The sequence below is a fragment of the Megascapheus bottae genome, chromosome 2 (assembly GCF_031878675.1).
Source record: "Megascapheus bottae isolate mThoBot1 chromosome 2, mThoBot2.hap1, whole genome shotgun sequence".
NCBI classification, from domain to species: domain Eukaryota; kingdom Metazoa; phylum Chordata; class Mammalia; order Rodentia; family Geomyidae; genus Megascapheus; species Megascapheus bottae.
Genome location: NC_143510.1, coordinates 32,966,148 through 32,983,785, shown reverse-complemented (window position 1 = coordinate 32,983,785; position 17,638 = coordinate 32,966,148). Strand labels below are relative to the sequence as shown.

General features: G+C 40.0%; 1 protein-coding gene across 17 annotated transcripts in view; it reads left to right on the top strand.

The window, feature by feature from the left end:
* Positions 1-16,828, top strand: part of Magi1 (membrane associated guanylate kinase, WW and PDZ domain containing 1) — a 504,671-nt gene extending 487,843 nt beyond the window's left edge. For 12 of the 17 annotated variants that reach the window (XM_090323644.1, XM_090323635.1, XM_090323681.1 and 9 more), the window contains 5 exons: positions 6,144-6,237; positions 6,371-6,431; positions 7,426-7,569; positions 9,587-9,725; positions 13,100-16,828. In XM_090323644.1, coding sequence (XP_090179770.1) covers positions 6,144-6,237; positions 6,371-6,431; positions 7,426-7,569; positions 9,587-9,725; positions 13,100-13,860 — 1,199 coding nt within the window. In that variant the 3' untranslated portion in view covers positions 13,861-16,828. Of the gene's footprint in view, positions 1-6,143; positions 6,238-6,370; positions 6,432-7,425; positions 7,570-9,586; positions 9,726-11,779; positions 11,869-13,099 lie in introns of all 17 variants that reach the window. The other 5 variants (XM_090323689.1, XM_090323721.1, XM_090323706.1 and 2 more) reach the window with 1 other exon arrangement.
* The last annotated feature ends 810 nt before the right edge of the window (positions 16,829-17,638 follow it).

Sequence of the window (17,638 nt, the reverse complement as noted above, 5' to 3'; positions counted from 1 at the left end):
TTGTTTAGTTAAATTCGGATCTTTGATTCTTTGATCTCTGTGGTGAATCTGCCCCCAGGGGAAACTTGGCAATGTCTACAGTGGATGCTGAGTGTCACCTACTGAGTGAAGGCTAGGGTATTTCAGATGTCCTCCAGTGCATAAAACAGCCCCCACAAGAAAAGGTGCCCAGTACCAAATACTGGTGTTTATATTATTATTCATACTTCATAAAATGAGGTTAATATGCTAATAATTAGTAATTATGGACTGCTTAGGGACTTAAATTCAGAATATTGGGGACCACATTGTAAGCCAACTTTGTCATTGAGAAGAAAGTAATATTTGTCCCAAAATGTTTAACAGTCTATCCTTTTTTAAAATTTTTCCTAGACATGTTACAAGATGAAATATATATTATGAGTCAGTGAATATTTATCAAGAGGAAATTGTGGTTTACATATATAGTGTGATAGATATTCTATGTCATGGATTCATAAAGTAAGAAAATTAGACATTCAATCTCAAAGTCATTCATCAAATAACTTTTTTTGTATACTAATCATTAAAAACTGAGCCTCAGAATTCAAATTTTGAGTTATTTTCCTTTTGCTTACTTAAAGAAGTGAATGTAAGACCAAATAATACATGTTTGAAAATTATTTGTTCAAAGAACAGAGAGTTTTGGTGCCAAAAAAGCCCCATGCCCATTGTGAACTGCAGAAATGTCTCTTTGAATGATAGTCTCTTTCACTCTCTTCTTAACGAGGGATTAGTAATTTGCCATCTGGTGTAAAGGCCATTCCATCCATTTACCACTGTGGAAAAAGCCATTGCAACTGACAAAAGTCAGGTCAAGAAGAGAGAGTATAGATTCATAATGGGAAGGTTGAGGAAAGCCTGAAGAACAAAGCAGAAAGGGTTTAAAGAGCCAAAATTAGTGTGTCATTTTTACTGTATCTTATCTGATGATTAAAAGATGAATGCAAGAGATATGGACCCAGGAATTGACTTTATAATTGAATATTGGACAGCCTTATGTGTTAGTGAGAATATTACAAAAGGGTAAGGAGGAAAGAAAGCACTTTGGGGAGCAAGAACCTAGAAAGAGTTTTGAGTTAGGGGAAACTACATACAAATTTCTGCAGTGACTCTCCTATCCATTTACTTTTTGGTATCTAGCCCAATTCTTGAGAACATGAACACCAAAAAGAAAAAAGCATGTCCACTAGCAACAATAAAAAGGCATTTTTTTTTGCCAGACCTGGGGCTTGAACTCAGGGCCGGGGCACTGTCCTTGGACACTTTTTACTTAAGGCTAGTGCTCTGCTGCTTGAAGCACACTGCCACTACTGGCTTTTTCTGTGTTTGTGGTACCGAGGAATTGAACCCAGGGCTTTGTGCATGCTCGGCAAGCACTCTACCACTAAGCCATACTCCCAGCCTCCTAAAAAGGTATCTTTAAAGCGTGAATATTTAGATATAAAATGTAGGTAACCTAGTTGCAATAAAAAATAGTAAACAAAAAATTGACCAAAGTGTTGAAGGATTAAAACTTTCTTAAAGCACACATGTTTTTCTGAGAATGTGTTATCATGTAAGATGCTCCAGAAATAATTGCCATGATAATAGAATTCCTCACCAGTGGCTATGTTAAACGACAAGAAGACAAAGGGTCCATTTCCTCAGTGTGATGTGTGTTAGGCCTGACACTTGTAGGGCGAAGGGAGCAGATCTCTGTCTTCCTTACATCTTTTATTCTAATATTTACTTCATCAAGTAGCCCAAAGATCATTGCATATGGTCTCCACAAGAAGGCTGAGGTTCATGGCCAGGGTGATTCTAAGCCCTCAGAGATGAGCATGGCTGGAGTACTGTCCTTAGAAGCCCTAAGAGGCATTACAAAATGATTCACCTGTATTTGGGCAGTGCTTAGAACCTTGTCTGAGTCTACTATTTAGCGGTTGTATTATTTGTGTGTTCACTTGTCTTCACAAGACAAGGTCTTGTCGTGTGGCTTAGACTGGCCTTAAACTCATGATCCTCCTGCCTCAGCTTCTCGAATGCTGGGATTCCAGGTGGGCACTGCACTGAATCTATTTCTTTAGGTCATGCCACTCCTGTTTTCTTGTGGTTGGGTGCCTTATTCTTTGTCCAGTTTCCCTTATCTTCATCTTTAGTTTCCCTTTCTCTTCTTTCCCCTTTTCTGTCAACCTCTGCACTAAAACTCCAAAGCATAACTTTCACTTTTTATTATGCATTACACTGCTATGGGAAGACCTAGCTTAGATAAGCCAAGATAGGAAGAAGTCTTTACCTCTCTATATTTTTCAAGGTCAGGTGGGAGGCAGGATGAGGCAGAGGATTTTTCCCATGGTATATGAGCAGGGAATAGTAAATATATAAGGCAGCAGAGAAAGGCTTAGAGAAAGGCTTAGACAAGTGAAACTATAGGAGCATTGTATGGAAACATCCCTACCTTCTAAGTGAGAGTAAGACTCATCAGACAAAGCAGAACTAGACTAAGCCAGGCTGTGGTATGAAGTTAAGTTCAAGATCATGAAAATAGAGAGCTTCAATATATTATTGAAATTCTGGCCTTAAATTTGTTCTCACTTATAGGAGAGAGGGGGGAGGGGTAACATGATTACTACTATTTCCTAGACAAAGGCAGAGAATAGTACAAAAAATCTCATCTCCCAAACTTTTCACATATTTACATTTATGGGATTCAAGTTTCCCAATTTTGTCTTCAGGTATTTATTGAATATGTGTTTGTACATTGAAATATTATGAAAGAAATGATTGCATTCTTTGTTGATTTGTTTGGCTTTTTAATGTAGATTCCATGCTGAGAGTAAGAAGGCAGACACAGGAGCGAGGTTAGATTGGTTATCCCTTACCTCAGAGATAGGTAGAAATTCCTGTCAACACAGTAAGTGGCCTGATTTAGAACAGTATCGTGACAGTGCCCTGAGTGCTAAGACTTGCTTTTCGTAATACATGAGTGCTCTTCAAGTGTCAGAATATCCATTTTCATTCCTCTGGAAGCACTAAAGTAGACAGAAGAACTATTTAATAAAGGATCTAGGGACATTATGGAATTTGTCATAAAAATATCCAATCTGTCTGTCTGCCTTGGAGTTGAAAAACTCTGTTTCACACCTTACTTACTTACTGCTGTCGGGGGACAGGGAGATACAGACTCCTGTTTCTGGCCTGATATAGGCCCCTCTTAGATATTTTCTCTGTTATACAAGGCAAACTTTGCTTTGGGAGTGGAGCTATAAATTCTTAATAACAGGCTTTATTAGCATTTCAGCAGATACAATCTTGATTTAATTCCAAGTGGAGACTTATACATTCTAAAAGCAAGAATAACTATCGATATTATAAAAGCATGCTGGAAATGGAGAGCATGCTAAAAATTCTTTTGATGCTTTGAAGATGGTCTATAAAATCCAGTAGGCAAAGTAGTATATTTTGTATTTTAATCTAATCTCTGATACCACTTAGTAAAATTGATAGTGCTATGTTATCAACCCTAAGTTTAGTTCCTGCATCTCTACTCTCTCCCTGGGTGACACTGAGCATTTACTTTTCTTTTCTGTGTCTCCATCTGTAAACTGGGGCCATAACTATGCCCCATCTTCCTGAGTAGTGAAAATGAAGTAGAGTAATGCATGTCATTATGGACTCCACACTGTATGCTTAGCTCCCTGTAAGTTGTAAGAAAAACAACAGAGGCCAGGAGTTTGGCCTAGTGGTTAAAGTGCTTGCCTAGCATGCATGAAGACCTGGGTTTGATTCCTCGGTACCACATACATAGAAAAAAGCCAGAAGTGGTGCTGAGGCTCAAGCCTCCAGAAAATCCAAGGACAGTGCTCAGGCCCTGAGCTCAAGCCCAGGACTGGCAAAAAAAAAAAAAGAAAGAAAAACAACAGAATGAGGAAACGTCATTGAGCTTGAATACAAAACTGAGTGTTAAATGTTACTATAGAAAAAAAAATGCTTACCATAAAGCTTCAGCCTCCAAAACATTTGTGTATAAATACAATGGGGAAAAGTAGGAAAAGAAAAAAATGAATTAAAGGCATTCTTATTATGTATATATCTATATATCTATCCAGTGATATATGTGTCATCAAAATCTACTAAAGTAGCAAATAAGTGGAAATTGTTTAAGAATAAGATTTGATCTGCCTAGGAAACTCTGGCTATCAATAACTCCCTCCCTCCCCCCCCCCCACACACACATACCACTTTGCCTCAGAGGGACACAGCACACAGGTACATTGGCCCAGTATGCTTCTGAGGAGTCCCTAGAAAGAATAACAGACACAGAAATCTTCCCCCTATGTTTTACCCATTAGTTCCCAAACTTAATTGACTACCACGTGTTCTTTTCCCTCAAAAGCTATGCAGTCAATTGGTATAAAAGATTGTGAGGAATATTATCTTAAAACATAAAAAAGGTTCCCCAAATGAGTCTCTAGGTATAGTTATAGTTACTAATTTTGTATCCTGCCTATAAAAATAATGGGCTTTTATGGCTGAAATAGAAATAGTTAAAATCCTTTTCTTTTCTCATTTAGGAAGGAATTTAAATCACTTAAAGAAATTCCTGTAGTAATAAATGAAAAAAATCACAGTAGTAGCAAAAATTAATGGGAACTGAGTACTCACTAGAAGTCAGGCCCTCTCCTGAACACTTCACATCATTTTATCCAGAAGAAGGAAATTTTTTTTGTCATTATCTCTTTTACCAAGTAAGGATAAAAGACATACAGCTAATGAGTAGGGAAAAGGGGAGTTTGAATCTGGTTCTGAAATTCAAACCCATGCCTTTACCTACTGTGTGTAATGGATGAAGAGAAAAGAAAGCCAGACCCAAGCTGAGTTAATACCCTTAGGAAATTAAAAATAGTAGACCCCTCGCATTCAGGAGGTGTCAGAAGTCTTTTCTCCCAGGCATGCAATGCAAAGAGATATATTCCAGGTTCATCCATTTGAAATACTTAAGCTATTTCCTTGTGGAAACCGTCTCAGGTCTGGAGGGTAGAAATATGTATTTAGCAAACATTAAACTGCTTATTATGAATCATTGAGCCCATGAGAACTTTGAGTCTTCAAGGTGCACAGTAGATTAAATGCACACACATAGGCAAATCGTAGAACCTTACCATCACAGTTGGCAGTGTCTTGATTAAAACATGTACACCAAGTTGTAAAGAGTCAGCTTAAAAATAAATATTAAAAATACAATTTGCTCCTAGTTGACTCCTACCTGCTTTGATGTTAATGTAGAAATAATTAGTAAAAGAGCATGCTGTACTACATGAATGATTAAATTTTAATACACACATTTCAGCACGCAGTCTGTAGTTACATTTATGACTGTCCTCAGATTCTGGGTCCCTAAACTTGAGGAGATGAATGAAGTTGTCATTAGATTAGTGGAGAAGAAAGTCAGTTTACATAGAAGTACAATCATATTCATTACCATAAGGCAGTTTTATGATTTATAAAACTTATATTTGCAAAATCTGGTTCCAGTAATATAAGTTTTAAAGTTCATCTTTCCTTAGTAAGACTAAATGAGAGCTGCCAGGAGTTCCAGATTTTCAGATGAGCTTCCCTGACAGCAAGGGAGTATGAGGTGTGCATTATTTGGGTATGTTTAACAAGATGTGAGCACACTTCTGATTTTAATATTCACGTGAGGCAATCAGGCATCTTCACCAAATGCTGCAGATGCATTGCAGGAAATATTAGCAGAAACGTTTATCATCTGTCTGTAAAATTCTGGAAGAAAACTCCAGGGAGGTCTCATGCTTGGCTGGGATTCCCAACTCCACTGGGAAGACAAGAGTGAGACATACATATATTGAGTATAATTTTAGAGCCCTAGTTTCTCTGGCAATTTCTTGGCTGCATTGTAGAATTATCTAGTGGGGAGGAAGGTCTTAGGGGCAGATGTGACCCCAAGCAGCGAAGACCTCACAATGGTTCATTAAATTCCTACTTGGTTAGAAAGGTGAGCCACACTGCTTGAAATGGGGACAGCAAAGTCAGACTTGTCATTTAGATCAGGGCTTCTGCTTGCCTCCTATTTGGACCACGTCTTCTCTAAGGCCTTCATTTCCTTCTGCTCTGTCCCGCAGAGTCTTCAAATGCCACCTTGCTGACCAATGCTGAGAAGATTGCCACCATCACCACCACACATGCCCCTGCTCAGCAGGGGGCCCCAGAGGCAAGGTCAGATGTGGCTTGGGTTTCTTTTTTCAGTTTAAATGGGAGTAAAATAACTCCCGGCATGATAATACATATCTTTGATTCTTTCTCCGTTTCCTTTGGGTTGCTGTTACATTTATTTCTCTTAATTTGGCAGGAATACCACCAAACCAAAGCCGGAATCACAGTTTGAGTTCAAAGCACCGCAGGCTACACAGGTGAGGCCTTTCTCCATTCTGTCAGTACACAGTGCTCATATCCTTCCACCTATCTATGGCTGTCTTTATCCGCTAGTCCTTAAAAAAGGCATCTTTAAATTAAAATAACCTTTTGTGAGATGATTTAGCAAGTATGTTCTTACATTGGATTTTCTAAGAAATGACATTGGTACTTTACTATCTTTGAAAAATAATCCCTTTATATCCTTTTCTGGGGACCCAGGGGAATAAAAACATTGAATGGGAAACTGTCGTAGGACAATCAGTGGAAAAGCAAAGCAGCTAATGTCTATTTGCTTAGTCTTCTATAAACTGATTTTTGCCATGAGAATGTCTGTTTTCATGTGGTGTTTCTTGGGTAAGACCAGTAGATGAAGACATCTTTCCCTGAAGATGGTATAGGGGGATATACAGATAACAGCCATATAAACAAATTACACTGGGTGATGCAATACCTTTTTTGCTGGCCTCCTGGGAACTTTGCGTAGTCCATTTATCCCATGGAAAGGGAATTGTTTCCCAGATTGTAGAGGTTGGTTTTGGTTGCTGCTAGCATTTATCAGGTATGGATCAAAGAAACTGTACATCCAGTAGTGAGTGAATTATATCGTGTAATGAAGGTTTTCTATTCCAAATTTAAATCACATCCTCACTGATTGAATTTTAATACATACATGATATAGTACCTTCATGCATGTTTTTAGCTTCTGAGATTACTAAACAATGAAAGAGTCATACTGTCAATGAATAGAAACTACCCATATGTGATAGCAACATAAGCTTGTAATCCTAGCTACTCAGGAGATGGAGATCTGAGGAGCATGGGAGAAAAAAGAAAAACTAAGGGACAGTACCCAGACCCTGAGTTCAAGTTCCAGGACCAACCCCTAACCCCCGCAAAAAAATTCTAAAAGAAGAAAATAAAGAACATATTTAGAAAGAGCTATGGATAGAAATTCTCCCAGAATGATTGCATTACATTTCTTTAAAATAGGAACAAGACTTTTACACTGTGGAACTGGAAAGAGGAGCCAAAGGATTTGGTTTTAGTCTTCGAGGGGGTCGAGAGTATAACATGGACCTCTATGTTCTGCGCTTGGCAGAGGATGGTCCAGCAGAAAGGTGTGGAAAGATGAGGGTAAGTCATGAAAGGAGATAAGTAAACCATCAGTAGTTACTTCTTTACATTCATGGTAAGAACATTTGTGTTGTGAAAATTAATTTTTTCTTTGGCTTTCAAGATGCTCTATGTAAATGGGTGTCTTTCACCATATTTCTTCCAAAGGCATAGCTAGCCATAGCCATTAAACGTTAGACAAAACTTTTGCATTGAGCCTGGAATTAAAATTACTTACAAATTCGTTAAATGTAGATTTTTTTCCCATCAACATTTCCATACTTCTTGCAGTTAATAGTGAGTGGCAGGAACATCACTTCACAAGAATTCTTGGAAATTGCTAGATAAAGAACAGGAAAAGTGTGTGGCCCTGTAGATTCTGGGCTGTGAGCTCTACTCATTCCTTAGCTCAATTACTAGCTCTCTTCCTCTAACCTCAGAGATTATAATCTACCCATACCACAACACAAGACTACCAACTCCATGATGTTGATATTCAAAGATGCTCTGTAGCAATCAAAATACAGATTTTAAATAACACACATGCCAAAACTTCACTCTGTTCTGTTTAATTGTCTAATGTTTCTTCCTGGGCAGAAGATTTGATTAGGGAGAGATAAATCAGCCACTCACTCATAGATAAGTCACATGAATGAAGGCATATATAAAAGGAATCATTTGCTATGAATTAAAAGACTCCAACTCAGACCAAGGGAGAGAGAGAGAGAGACAGAGAGACAGAGACAGACAGAGAAAGAGAGAGAGATAGACAGACAGACAGACAGACAGACAGAAAGAGATTCTAGTTTGCTTGAACAAACTGACCCATGACTGAGAAATTCAATACTCTATTAGTAGTTAAGATTCAACTTTGATTCTGGAGCTATTCAGACTGAATTTTTCAAACATTTTTCTGGATAAGCAAAAAGAGCATGAGAGTGATTTCAGAAAATTAAACTGACAAAAAAATACATAATTTCTAGAATCAAACCATATACCAGCTCCTTGTATAGCCTTTCTTCATTCATGTATGTGTATAGTCTGTGCATGTACAAAGGCACAAAGATATATTGTAGTTTTATGTACATACTCCTTTTGTTTGAATTTTAATCACTTTTAAGAGTTCCTGTTTGAATGAAATATGGTTGTCACAGTACTTTGTTTAATGGCATACAGCTCACAAGAGTGATTGCATAATCCTTCCAGCTTGGTAGGAGGAAGTAAAATCCAGGAAGTTGAACCACTAAGCAAAGTCACTTAGTGAACAAGAGATAAGATTCACTTTCATGGCTTTAGATTCTGAGTGAGTGCTTTTCCTCATCTTTCTTCTGGGATATAAGCTCCATGTGACCAGCCTTCTGGTCTGTTCTATTCCCTCTTTTTTGTGCAGTGCCTACCATTGTAGCTGGCACCTAGTCAATGTATCAACCACCAGTGTCTCTTCTGAAGGCTCATTCTCAACAATTCCTCTGTTTAGGATGTAGTGCCTGTGGGCAGTTGGCTGGAGTCCTCTCTTGTTTTTCTCATCGCAGGATTTCATAGGGTAGAGTGTTAATCACAACTGTAAAAAATACCTGAAAATAATGAACTCGAACAGTTTCAGAAGTTTCAGCTATATTCTGTTGGGACTATGTTTTAGGCCTGTGGCAAGGCAGAACATAATGATGGGGGACTCAGAGCTGTTCACCTTATGGCTACCAGAAAGCCACTGACAAAGAGAAAAAGGAGTTCCAACATCCTCTAAAGGGACACACCTCCAATGATGTAACTTCCTTCTATTAGGCCGCACCCCTTCAAGTTTGCATCATCTCCTAGTCTTTCCTCATTATAAGCTAGTCTTCTATGAGAATAAGGCTTTCTTTTGCTTTTTTGTTTTTCTTTTTCATTGTTATATCCTAAGCAGTAGAAACCTTCCTGGAATGTGATTGCTGAATGTCAATCAGTTAAGCAAAGGAAAAGGTTTTAAATCAAGAACATCCCCAATAGCTCCTGTAAACCTCTTATGACCCTCTCACCTTGTTCCCTTTCGCCTTGACAGATTGGTGATGAAATTCTAGAGATCAATGGTGAGACCACCAAAAACATGAAGCATTCTCGGGCCATAGAACTGATTAAGAATGGTGGCCGCAGAGTTCGTCTGTTTCTGAGACGGGGAGACGGCTCAGTCCCAGAATATGGTGGGTCAAACTATGAAAACGTTCCTTCCTTCCCTGGCATGACTCCATGAATTTGTCTCCAGAACGGCAGCAGGAAAGTCCTTTTTGTTTCCCCTATTCACCAGTGTCTTACCAGCCTCTCGCACCATGTGATTATCTGCCTCGCTTGTTCTGAAATCTCTACATATTTCATCCTTTTGCTTGCTTACGTGGACTGGGGCGTGGCCTAAGACAAGATCTCGATAGCCCCCTTTCTCATAATCAGAGAGAACATTTTGTCTAGTCCGACCAAGAGCGAAGGAATGTTTGTTTGAACTGTGCCAAACTGTTTCTCAGATCAAATTGTTAGCACAAAATGACTATATTACTCCTTTTAAGAAGCAGGAAAGCAGGTTTCCTGAGTGATATGTTGAGGCACAATAGATGATATATATTTTTTTCTTTTCTGGTTACTGATGTCTTGATTTAAGAGACATAAATTTCAAGATATTGGGGGGAGGGTTGCTGTGTGTACAATAATTGCCTAGAACCCCCACTGGTCTCTTACCCTAGATCAGACCACCTGAGCCCAATACTATCAAACAAACTGTTGATCTATTAGCCATATGCTTTCAAGTGATTAAGGGTAAACTAGATTCCCAGTGCTCATCCTGAGGGAAACATTCCTATTCCTTTCCTATAAGGAAAGCCCGGTTTTATGTAGAGTTTCTTCGTCATATCTTTAGACATGATTTGACTAGACAGCAGTGATCTTTCCATAGCTTAGTGTTCTGATGGCAAAATATTGTATATTGTAAGAATTAATGGCCTATTTGTTTGAGATTCTTGTTTAAAATTTAAAAATAAATAAATAATAAAGAAAGCTATGCCCTAGATGTAGGGCTATTTTTTTCCCAACCAAAGGTCTACAAAAGTTTCTATAGAAACTGTGATTGAATGGTCCCCAGATATATGGGTCCCCTTTATTTGGGATTTATTTGTTTACCACCCACTTTTCTGAAAGTCTCCACACAATTCCCAGTTGCAGTTTGGACTTGATGAGATTCTTAATTCAGATATAGCTCAAGGAGGAATGGTTCCTTTGAATGCAGCCTTCCCTCATGTTGGTTAGTGCCCGGTGCTCAGTTTTAAGGGGTCTGAGGTAAGGGGGGATAGGGGTGAGTAGCAGATGAGGGCCCTTTAAGCATGGCCAACCCGAAGGGAACCTTCATGACAACGTTTTGACACCATGGCTGTACACTGTACTAAACTTCTGACTCAATGCCACTGAGACTGTGTAACATTGTCTCCCTTTTCTGTCTTCCCTATGCTTCTGTTGGATGTGATATTTCATTTGAGAGTCATCGTCAGTAACCTGTGTACCTTCTCCAAACCTATGTCTGTTGCACTGAGGATGAAAATCCAACACTAACAAAAATGTTCTTTGGGCTAAAAATAAAGATCGTTTAACTATACAGTTTTCCAAGAAGGGTCTAACATGTCAGGTTTACGCTGCTGTTAACTGTCTCCATGCGTCATTTGGACTAAGTCTCTCTAATGCTATTGATTAGAGTCACAAATGGGTTATAATATGTTAAGTTCCAATATTTTTCTGACTTGATTGGAACCTGCTTCTCTGTGAGGCTATTTTTGTAATGAGTTTTTTGTACTTAATTTAACTGCCGCGGTCTCGGGGGTGGGAGCAGGGTGGGGGAGGGGGAGACTTTGTTCTTTTGTTGTTTATTGTTAATGCTCTTCTATGCCAGCCTGTCATTGTTGCAGTTGTTTGAAAAAAAAAAAAAAAGAAAGAAAAAACACAAAACAAGAAAAGAAAGGATGCATCCATTGTCTGGGTTCTTGAGTCATCTATGGCTGTCTAAAAAGTCATTCTTCCCATTGCGGTCTTTGCAGCCTTATTTAAGTGTTGCCTTAGACTGTCTGACTGGACAAATAAACTCTCTTTTGCCCTATGTTAACAAATGCAGATTTTTTTTCTTTCCTCCTTGTTATAGGGAATCTAAATGTTCAACTTTTTTCTCTTTCTCTCTTTCTCCTTCTCTGTGACTGTTCTTGGTGCTGGGCCTTCCCTCCTACAGCGATGATACCTCCTAATATCGCTGCATGTATGAGAAATGAAAAGCTCGGGGAGGCTTGCTTCTACCTTATGGGCCATAATCAAACTACGGTTTGTAGCTCAATCAATACTAGGTGTTTCTGTGCTGTGGCCTAATTTCCTCATTGCTTCTGCTTAGCTCTATTTTGATATGTTTGGCAATTCATTCTGAGCACCCTGCGTTCTTTGAATTGTAAGTACACTGCTCACCCTGTTGAAGTGTTGCTACCCCTTGTCCTAAAAGCAGGCACAACACTCCAGGCTAGATGTGTGCTAGTCTGCTCAGTGCCCTTTCCCCCAAGTATCCAATCACTTCATTCTACCAGCCCACCCTACATTTCAACAGAATGATCCCCAGTATCATAAAGGTCTGGACTGGATAGGTAAGGCTTTGCTAGACAAGATGGAGAGAGAACTGGTTCTTTACAGCCCATTTGCCAAATCCTAGCTGTAACCTGGTTTTTTTTGTGTGTGTGTATGTTTTGTAAACACATCTAATTTTAAATGTGTATTGAACAATCTTTCTTCCCTTCCCTTTTATCTATCAAAAAAATAAAAAAAAAACAGCTTTCAAAAACAGGTCCTTATTTTGGAATTTACACAAAAATAGACAAAGTAGATAAATAATGAACCAGGGCATAAACATCTAGAGTTGCCAGTTAACATCTAGCCCGGCGTCCCTGTTGCCTTTGTAATCCCTTTTTGCCCAACACTCTGAACTCTTTTTTACAGAGCAAGTGTGATTTGCATATGGTAAAATATGTAAATCATGAGGGGTTTTTTTTTCACATTGTGTCCATTTGTTTAAATCACCCCACAGATGAGACATAGATTTCTGTTCACCAGAAAGCTTCCCTCCTGCCCCTTCAAATCAGTGTCCTAGATTAGTTTTAAGCAAACCAAATCAAGTGTGTGTGTGTGTGTGTGTGTGTTGTGTGTTGTGTGTTTGTCTAAAATGAAGAATGCTTTGAGTAAGGAGATGGGAGGGGGAAGGGAAAGAAGGGTTAGTAGGAAAGGAATGTGGATACTTCTAGACTATTTGGGTTGTGCCTTTAAAGAATACTTCCCTATGTATTGAGAGTGGAGACTAGTCAGCCACAAGTGCTAGTTTATTATTCATTTTTTAACCCTAAGTCGTTGTAGTTAAATTAACCAAGATTCAGTTGGCTTTGATTCTGACTGCTTTAACGTTTTGTTTGTTGTGACTAATGAGTCCACTGTGGGCGGGAGTGGGGGTGTGGTGGGGGACAGCAACCAAAGGCTCTTGGTACCAAACGATTGCTCTCCCTTCTCTTCCTGGCAGACCCCAGCAGCGACCGCCACGACGGCGCCCCCACCGCCCCCGCCGGGGCACAAAGTGTTCCGGAAGTGAGGCCTGGGCCGGCCGACCGCCGACCTCATCCATCATTGGAGTCCAGTTACCCACCCGACCTTCACAAATCATCAGCACAGGGGGAGAAGCGGGCACACGCGAAGGATCCCAGAGGCCACCGAGAGTACAGCAGACAACCCAACGAACACCACACCTGGAACGGAACTTCTAGAAAACCCGACACGGACGGCGCGCCTCGGGACGGCTGGAGAGACGCGCAGCCGGAGCGCAGGGCCGCGGCGCCCGACGGCCCCAAGCGCAAGGCCGCGGAGAAGCGCAGGGAAGGCACCCGGAGCGCGGACAACACCCTGGAGAGGCGGCAGAAGCACGAGAAGAGGAGGGAGCTCTCTCCGGAGAGGAGGCGAGAGAGGTCCCCGACCCGCAGACGGGACGGCTCGCCCAGCCATCGGCGAAGGTCCTTGGAGAGGCTCCTGGATCAGAGACGGTCCCCGGAGCGGCGTCGGGGGGCCTCGCCCGAGCGCAGAGCCAAGTCCACCGACCGCCGGAGGGCCCGGTCCCCGGAGCGCAGGCGCGAGCGATCCCTGGACCGGAGAAGCAGGGAGGACAGGGTGGACACCCATCGAGAGAGGGGAGAGGCCACCCTGAAACAGGAGGCCGGCAGAAGTTCCAGGAACCCCCCGGAGCAGAGGAGGCGCCCCTACAAAGAATGCAGTACAGACCTCAGCATCTGAGACCCGGAGCTGACAAACCGCGTCCCGACCTTCACCGAGTCCAAGGTTCAAGGTCACAGACCTGACAGAATCTAGTTTCTTACCTACCTACACGAAGCAGCTTGTCACCTGACGATCCTCTCGATGGCAAAGGACGTTTTATGTATTTGAGATCTTATAAGAAAGAAATATATATATATATATAAAGTGTTGTGCCTGATGTATAATATTAAAGAAAGTATTTTTTAAATGCATACTTCTTTTTGGAAATTATTTGCCAAAAGACTGGCCCAAAGGGATATAGATTTTTTTTTTCTACATAAACTGTAGAATCGTTAAACATTATTCTCCCCTTTGGCTAACCTTCCTCTCCTGGTTAAATGGGACTTTTGGTCATTTTCTCTGAGGAAGGGAAATTATTGATTAAGATTAATTAGCTTGATACAGACTGTTATGTAGTGATGTCATACAGACAGGTTTTGGTTTTTTCCCCTTAAAAGCGAGGGTCAAAAAAAGTGAACTCAGTCAGGCTGCAGTGATTCACACCTGTAATCCTAACTACTCAGGAGGCTGAGACCTGAGGATTGCAGTTTGAAGCCAGCCTGGCCAGAAAAGTTCATGAAACTCTGATCAATTAACCATTAAAAAAAAAAAAGATGGAAGTGAAACTGTTGCTCAAGTGATAGAGTAACAGCCTTAAGCAAAAAATCATGCCTAGGCCTTGAATTCAAGTCATAATACCAGCAAATGCACACATACACACGCACACGCGTGCGTGCACACACACACACACACAGAGAAAGAGAGAAAAACTGAAGGCCTTTTGGAACAGAAGAGAATTTCCCATGATCCTGAAATGAAGCAAACTCTGTAACAAGACTACTATTACAAATGAAGGATATTTATAGCTTAACTGCACAGCACAGAGATATTTTCTGTTCTTAAAGAGTTTTCACAAAAAAAGCAGTTTGTACTCTCCTTGGCCCAGGAAGGCTTGGAGATGAAGTTGACTGCCACAGTACCCAGATACAACTAAAACACAAATTGTAAAATTCATTAGCCTTTTCACCATGAAGATCTCCTTTAGAGAAGTGCCACCTAAGCTTTGCTCAGCAATTTGAAGGGTGAGACAGCAAACGGCTGTGTTGTTTGCTCTGCTCTGAAGCCAAATAGTAGACATAGGAACAGTGTACCCACTATGAGGGAGACAACAGTATTGAGCTTTGGTGGTGATCCTTAAAGTGAGAGGGCTAGTCAGTCTTAGAAATGATGGTTGTACTCTAACCAGAATGGAAGTCTTCAGGTTGGTGGAAGGAAGGAATCTCAGATCATTGAAAAACCTCTGTCCTCACAACATTGTCCTTTGCAGCTTTGGACAGCAGAACATAACTTAATGATTTTTGATTCTTAAAGCGTCCAGTGTTTTCTGAACCCTCTCAGGTGGTGTGTCATTGGGTTGGCTGTAGCCCCAGGATGTGGTTTAAATGGATTTCTGCCTAGCTGAGCCAAATGTTTGCTTGTACCTGTTGGATCACTACAGCAAACTGCTGCTGACTGTGCATTGTGTATTTCTGTAGTAATGTTTTGCATTTTCCGTACAGACACAAAACTTTGCAAGTCAATCACTGTTGTTCCCATGGTACTGTATTAAAAAAAAAAAAAGTAAAAAGAAAAAAAACTAATCATTGTGTGTACAGTTAAAAATTGTAATTAATAGAGCCTGTTGGAACAAACAACTGTTGCCTTTTTTTCTTGTATAAAAGAGAATTTATGACAAAAACTTAGCTGTGAGGAATGTGACATGTGTTTATATTTCTGAATATGAACGAATTGACTCATGGGGATATATTTTAATGTAAACTAAATCAGGTATGTAAAGTTATTTTAAAAACAGGAGACTGTAATTGTCTGCAGCTTTAGTTGGTTTGGGATTCCTCCATTTCCTCCGTGGCGAGCCTGCTTCTGGCTTATTCCATCTCCCTGCATTCTCTGTCCTTTACTCATTTATATTTCTTGCAAGTGTGCTACGGGACTTAATGCTCTTTCTGTATTGATGGGGAAATAAAGCAGTATGTGGGCCAATCTTTTTATAAAACACTATGCATATATAAATATTACATTGTTCATAGCTTTATTTGATTTCTGGGTTTATGCGTACTATTAGAATGAACAGCTATAGTGCTGTGGACATTTCTAACACAAGTCCTTTTCCTGGAGCAGACACAATGTACATTCTGTAGCTAAAAAGGAGAAAGAAGTCCGCGAATGCTATTTTTATTAGAGTTTTCCACATGAAGCATACATTGAGCTGTGACCGTAAGGCTGAAGAAGAGTACAACGACAGTCTTTTTCTCAATTTCTGAAACGCTAATTTGGAAATGATATTCTTAAGATTCCAGTGCTAAGGTTTTTCTCAGCACAATCTGTGATGTGAAATGACTGATGCTCTCAGTTGTGATGCAGGGTTTGAAACAAGTGAAACTAAGGGACATTTTTGGAGCTCACCCTGAAGTTTTCATCTTAATGGTGTCTTTCTTGAAAGAGATAGTATTTGCTATTTTAAACTGTGCTACTCACCTAAGTTTGTCTCATTTCTTGAGGACTTTTGGTGTTGCAATTTACCTTAATCTCACACAGCAGATTTCGTTGGGAAATGCTTTCCTTGATAGGGCCCAAGCATTCAGCGAGAAGGATCATTTTCTTTGAACTACTGTAACCTTAAATTGGAAACTGATTCTTGTGAGCCTATTTCCCCTTCCTCACACATGCACAGTTCATGTAAAATTGTTGATGAGAGATGATGGATGAGTATTTTGTATGATTAAATCCAACTATTTAGGGTTTCTTCTCCCGCTATTACGGGGTTGTTGCCTGACAGAATATTGTGGGGAGGACTCAATTCCCTACTTGTATTTTTTAAGTTTGTGAAAGATTTTTTAATGCATTTTTACTGTAAAAATACATGGAAATGTATGCATTCCATAACCACTATCGTTTCCGGATTGGTATCTTCCTTGTCTCCATGTCGCCTTAAATATTTTAGGATCAAGTGATGAATTGAGGGTGCCGGTTTCTACACCATGTTGTTGAATGGTGTGCCATGGAAAAGTTCCTTGCTTACCCACAGAGAGGCCTCATCTCCACTGGGGAGCTGGATATGTAGAATCTCAGACTTTGCACCAGGCCTCAGTCCTAGATGTACATTTAATGAGAATTTAGCTAATGTGTCAACATGTGATATCTTGAGCAGGTAGAAGAAGCCAGGCAATAAAACTAGTTCTGTCAAGCCAAAAGTTTCACTGCCTTCTAACTATGATACTTGGAAGGTTCCTTAAACACCTATAGCCTCCTTTTCATAGAGTTGGTCAGAATAGCTGCATCATGCTTAGCATGATAATTTAAAAGCGCCTTAGTAAATGACACTAAAACTTTATTGTTCCCTCCATTATTCTTGCCCTGGCTTATTTTCAAAGCAAAATGAAAACAGTATATTTTTCTCTCTTGTTTTAATTGTAAAATTAACAAATGATATGATTTGTGCTACTTAACAGATACAATTACACTTGCCTTTGTTTTGATAAAGAAAACTAAAATACTCTGAAATTGAGATTCCAGTCGTCTCAGACCATGATTTTTTGAAGTAGATATGTGTTTGGAGTCAGACCTAACTCCTGGGTCATACAAGATGAAAACTAACCCATTAGCAGATGATTTCAGTCTTGTCAAGCTTGGCCCACGTAGCTTGAGGCAACTTTCCCAGTTTAGAATTGTTCCTTTTGTGTGACTTAGTGACAGGTTT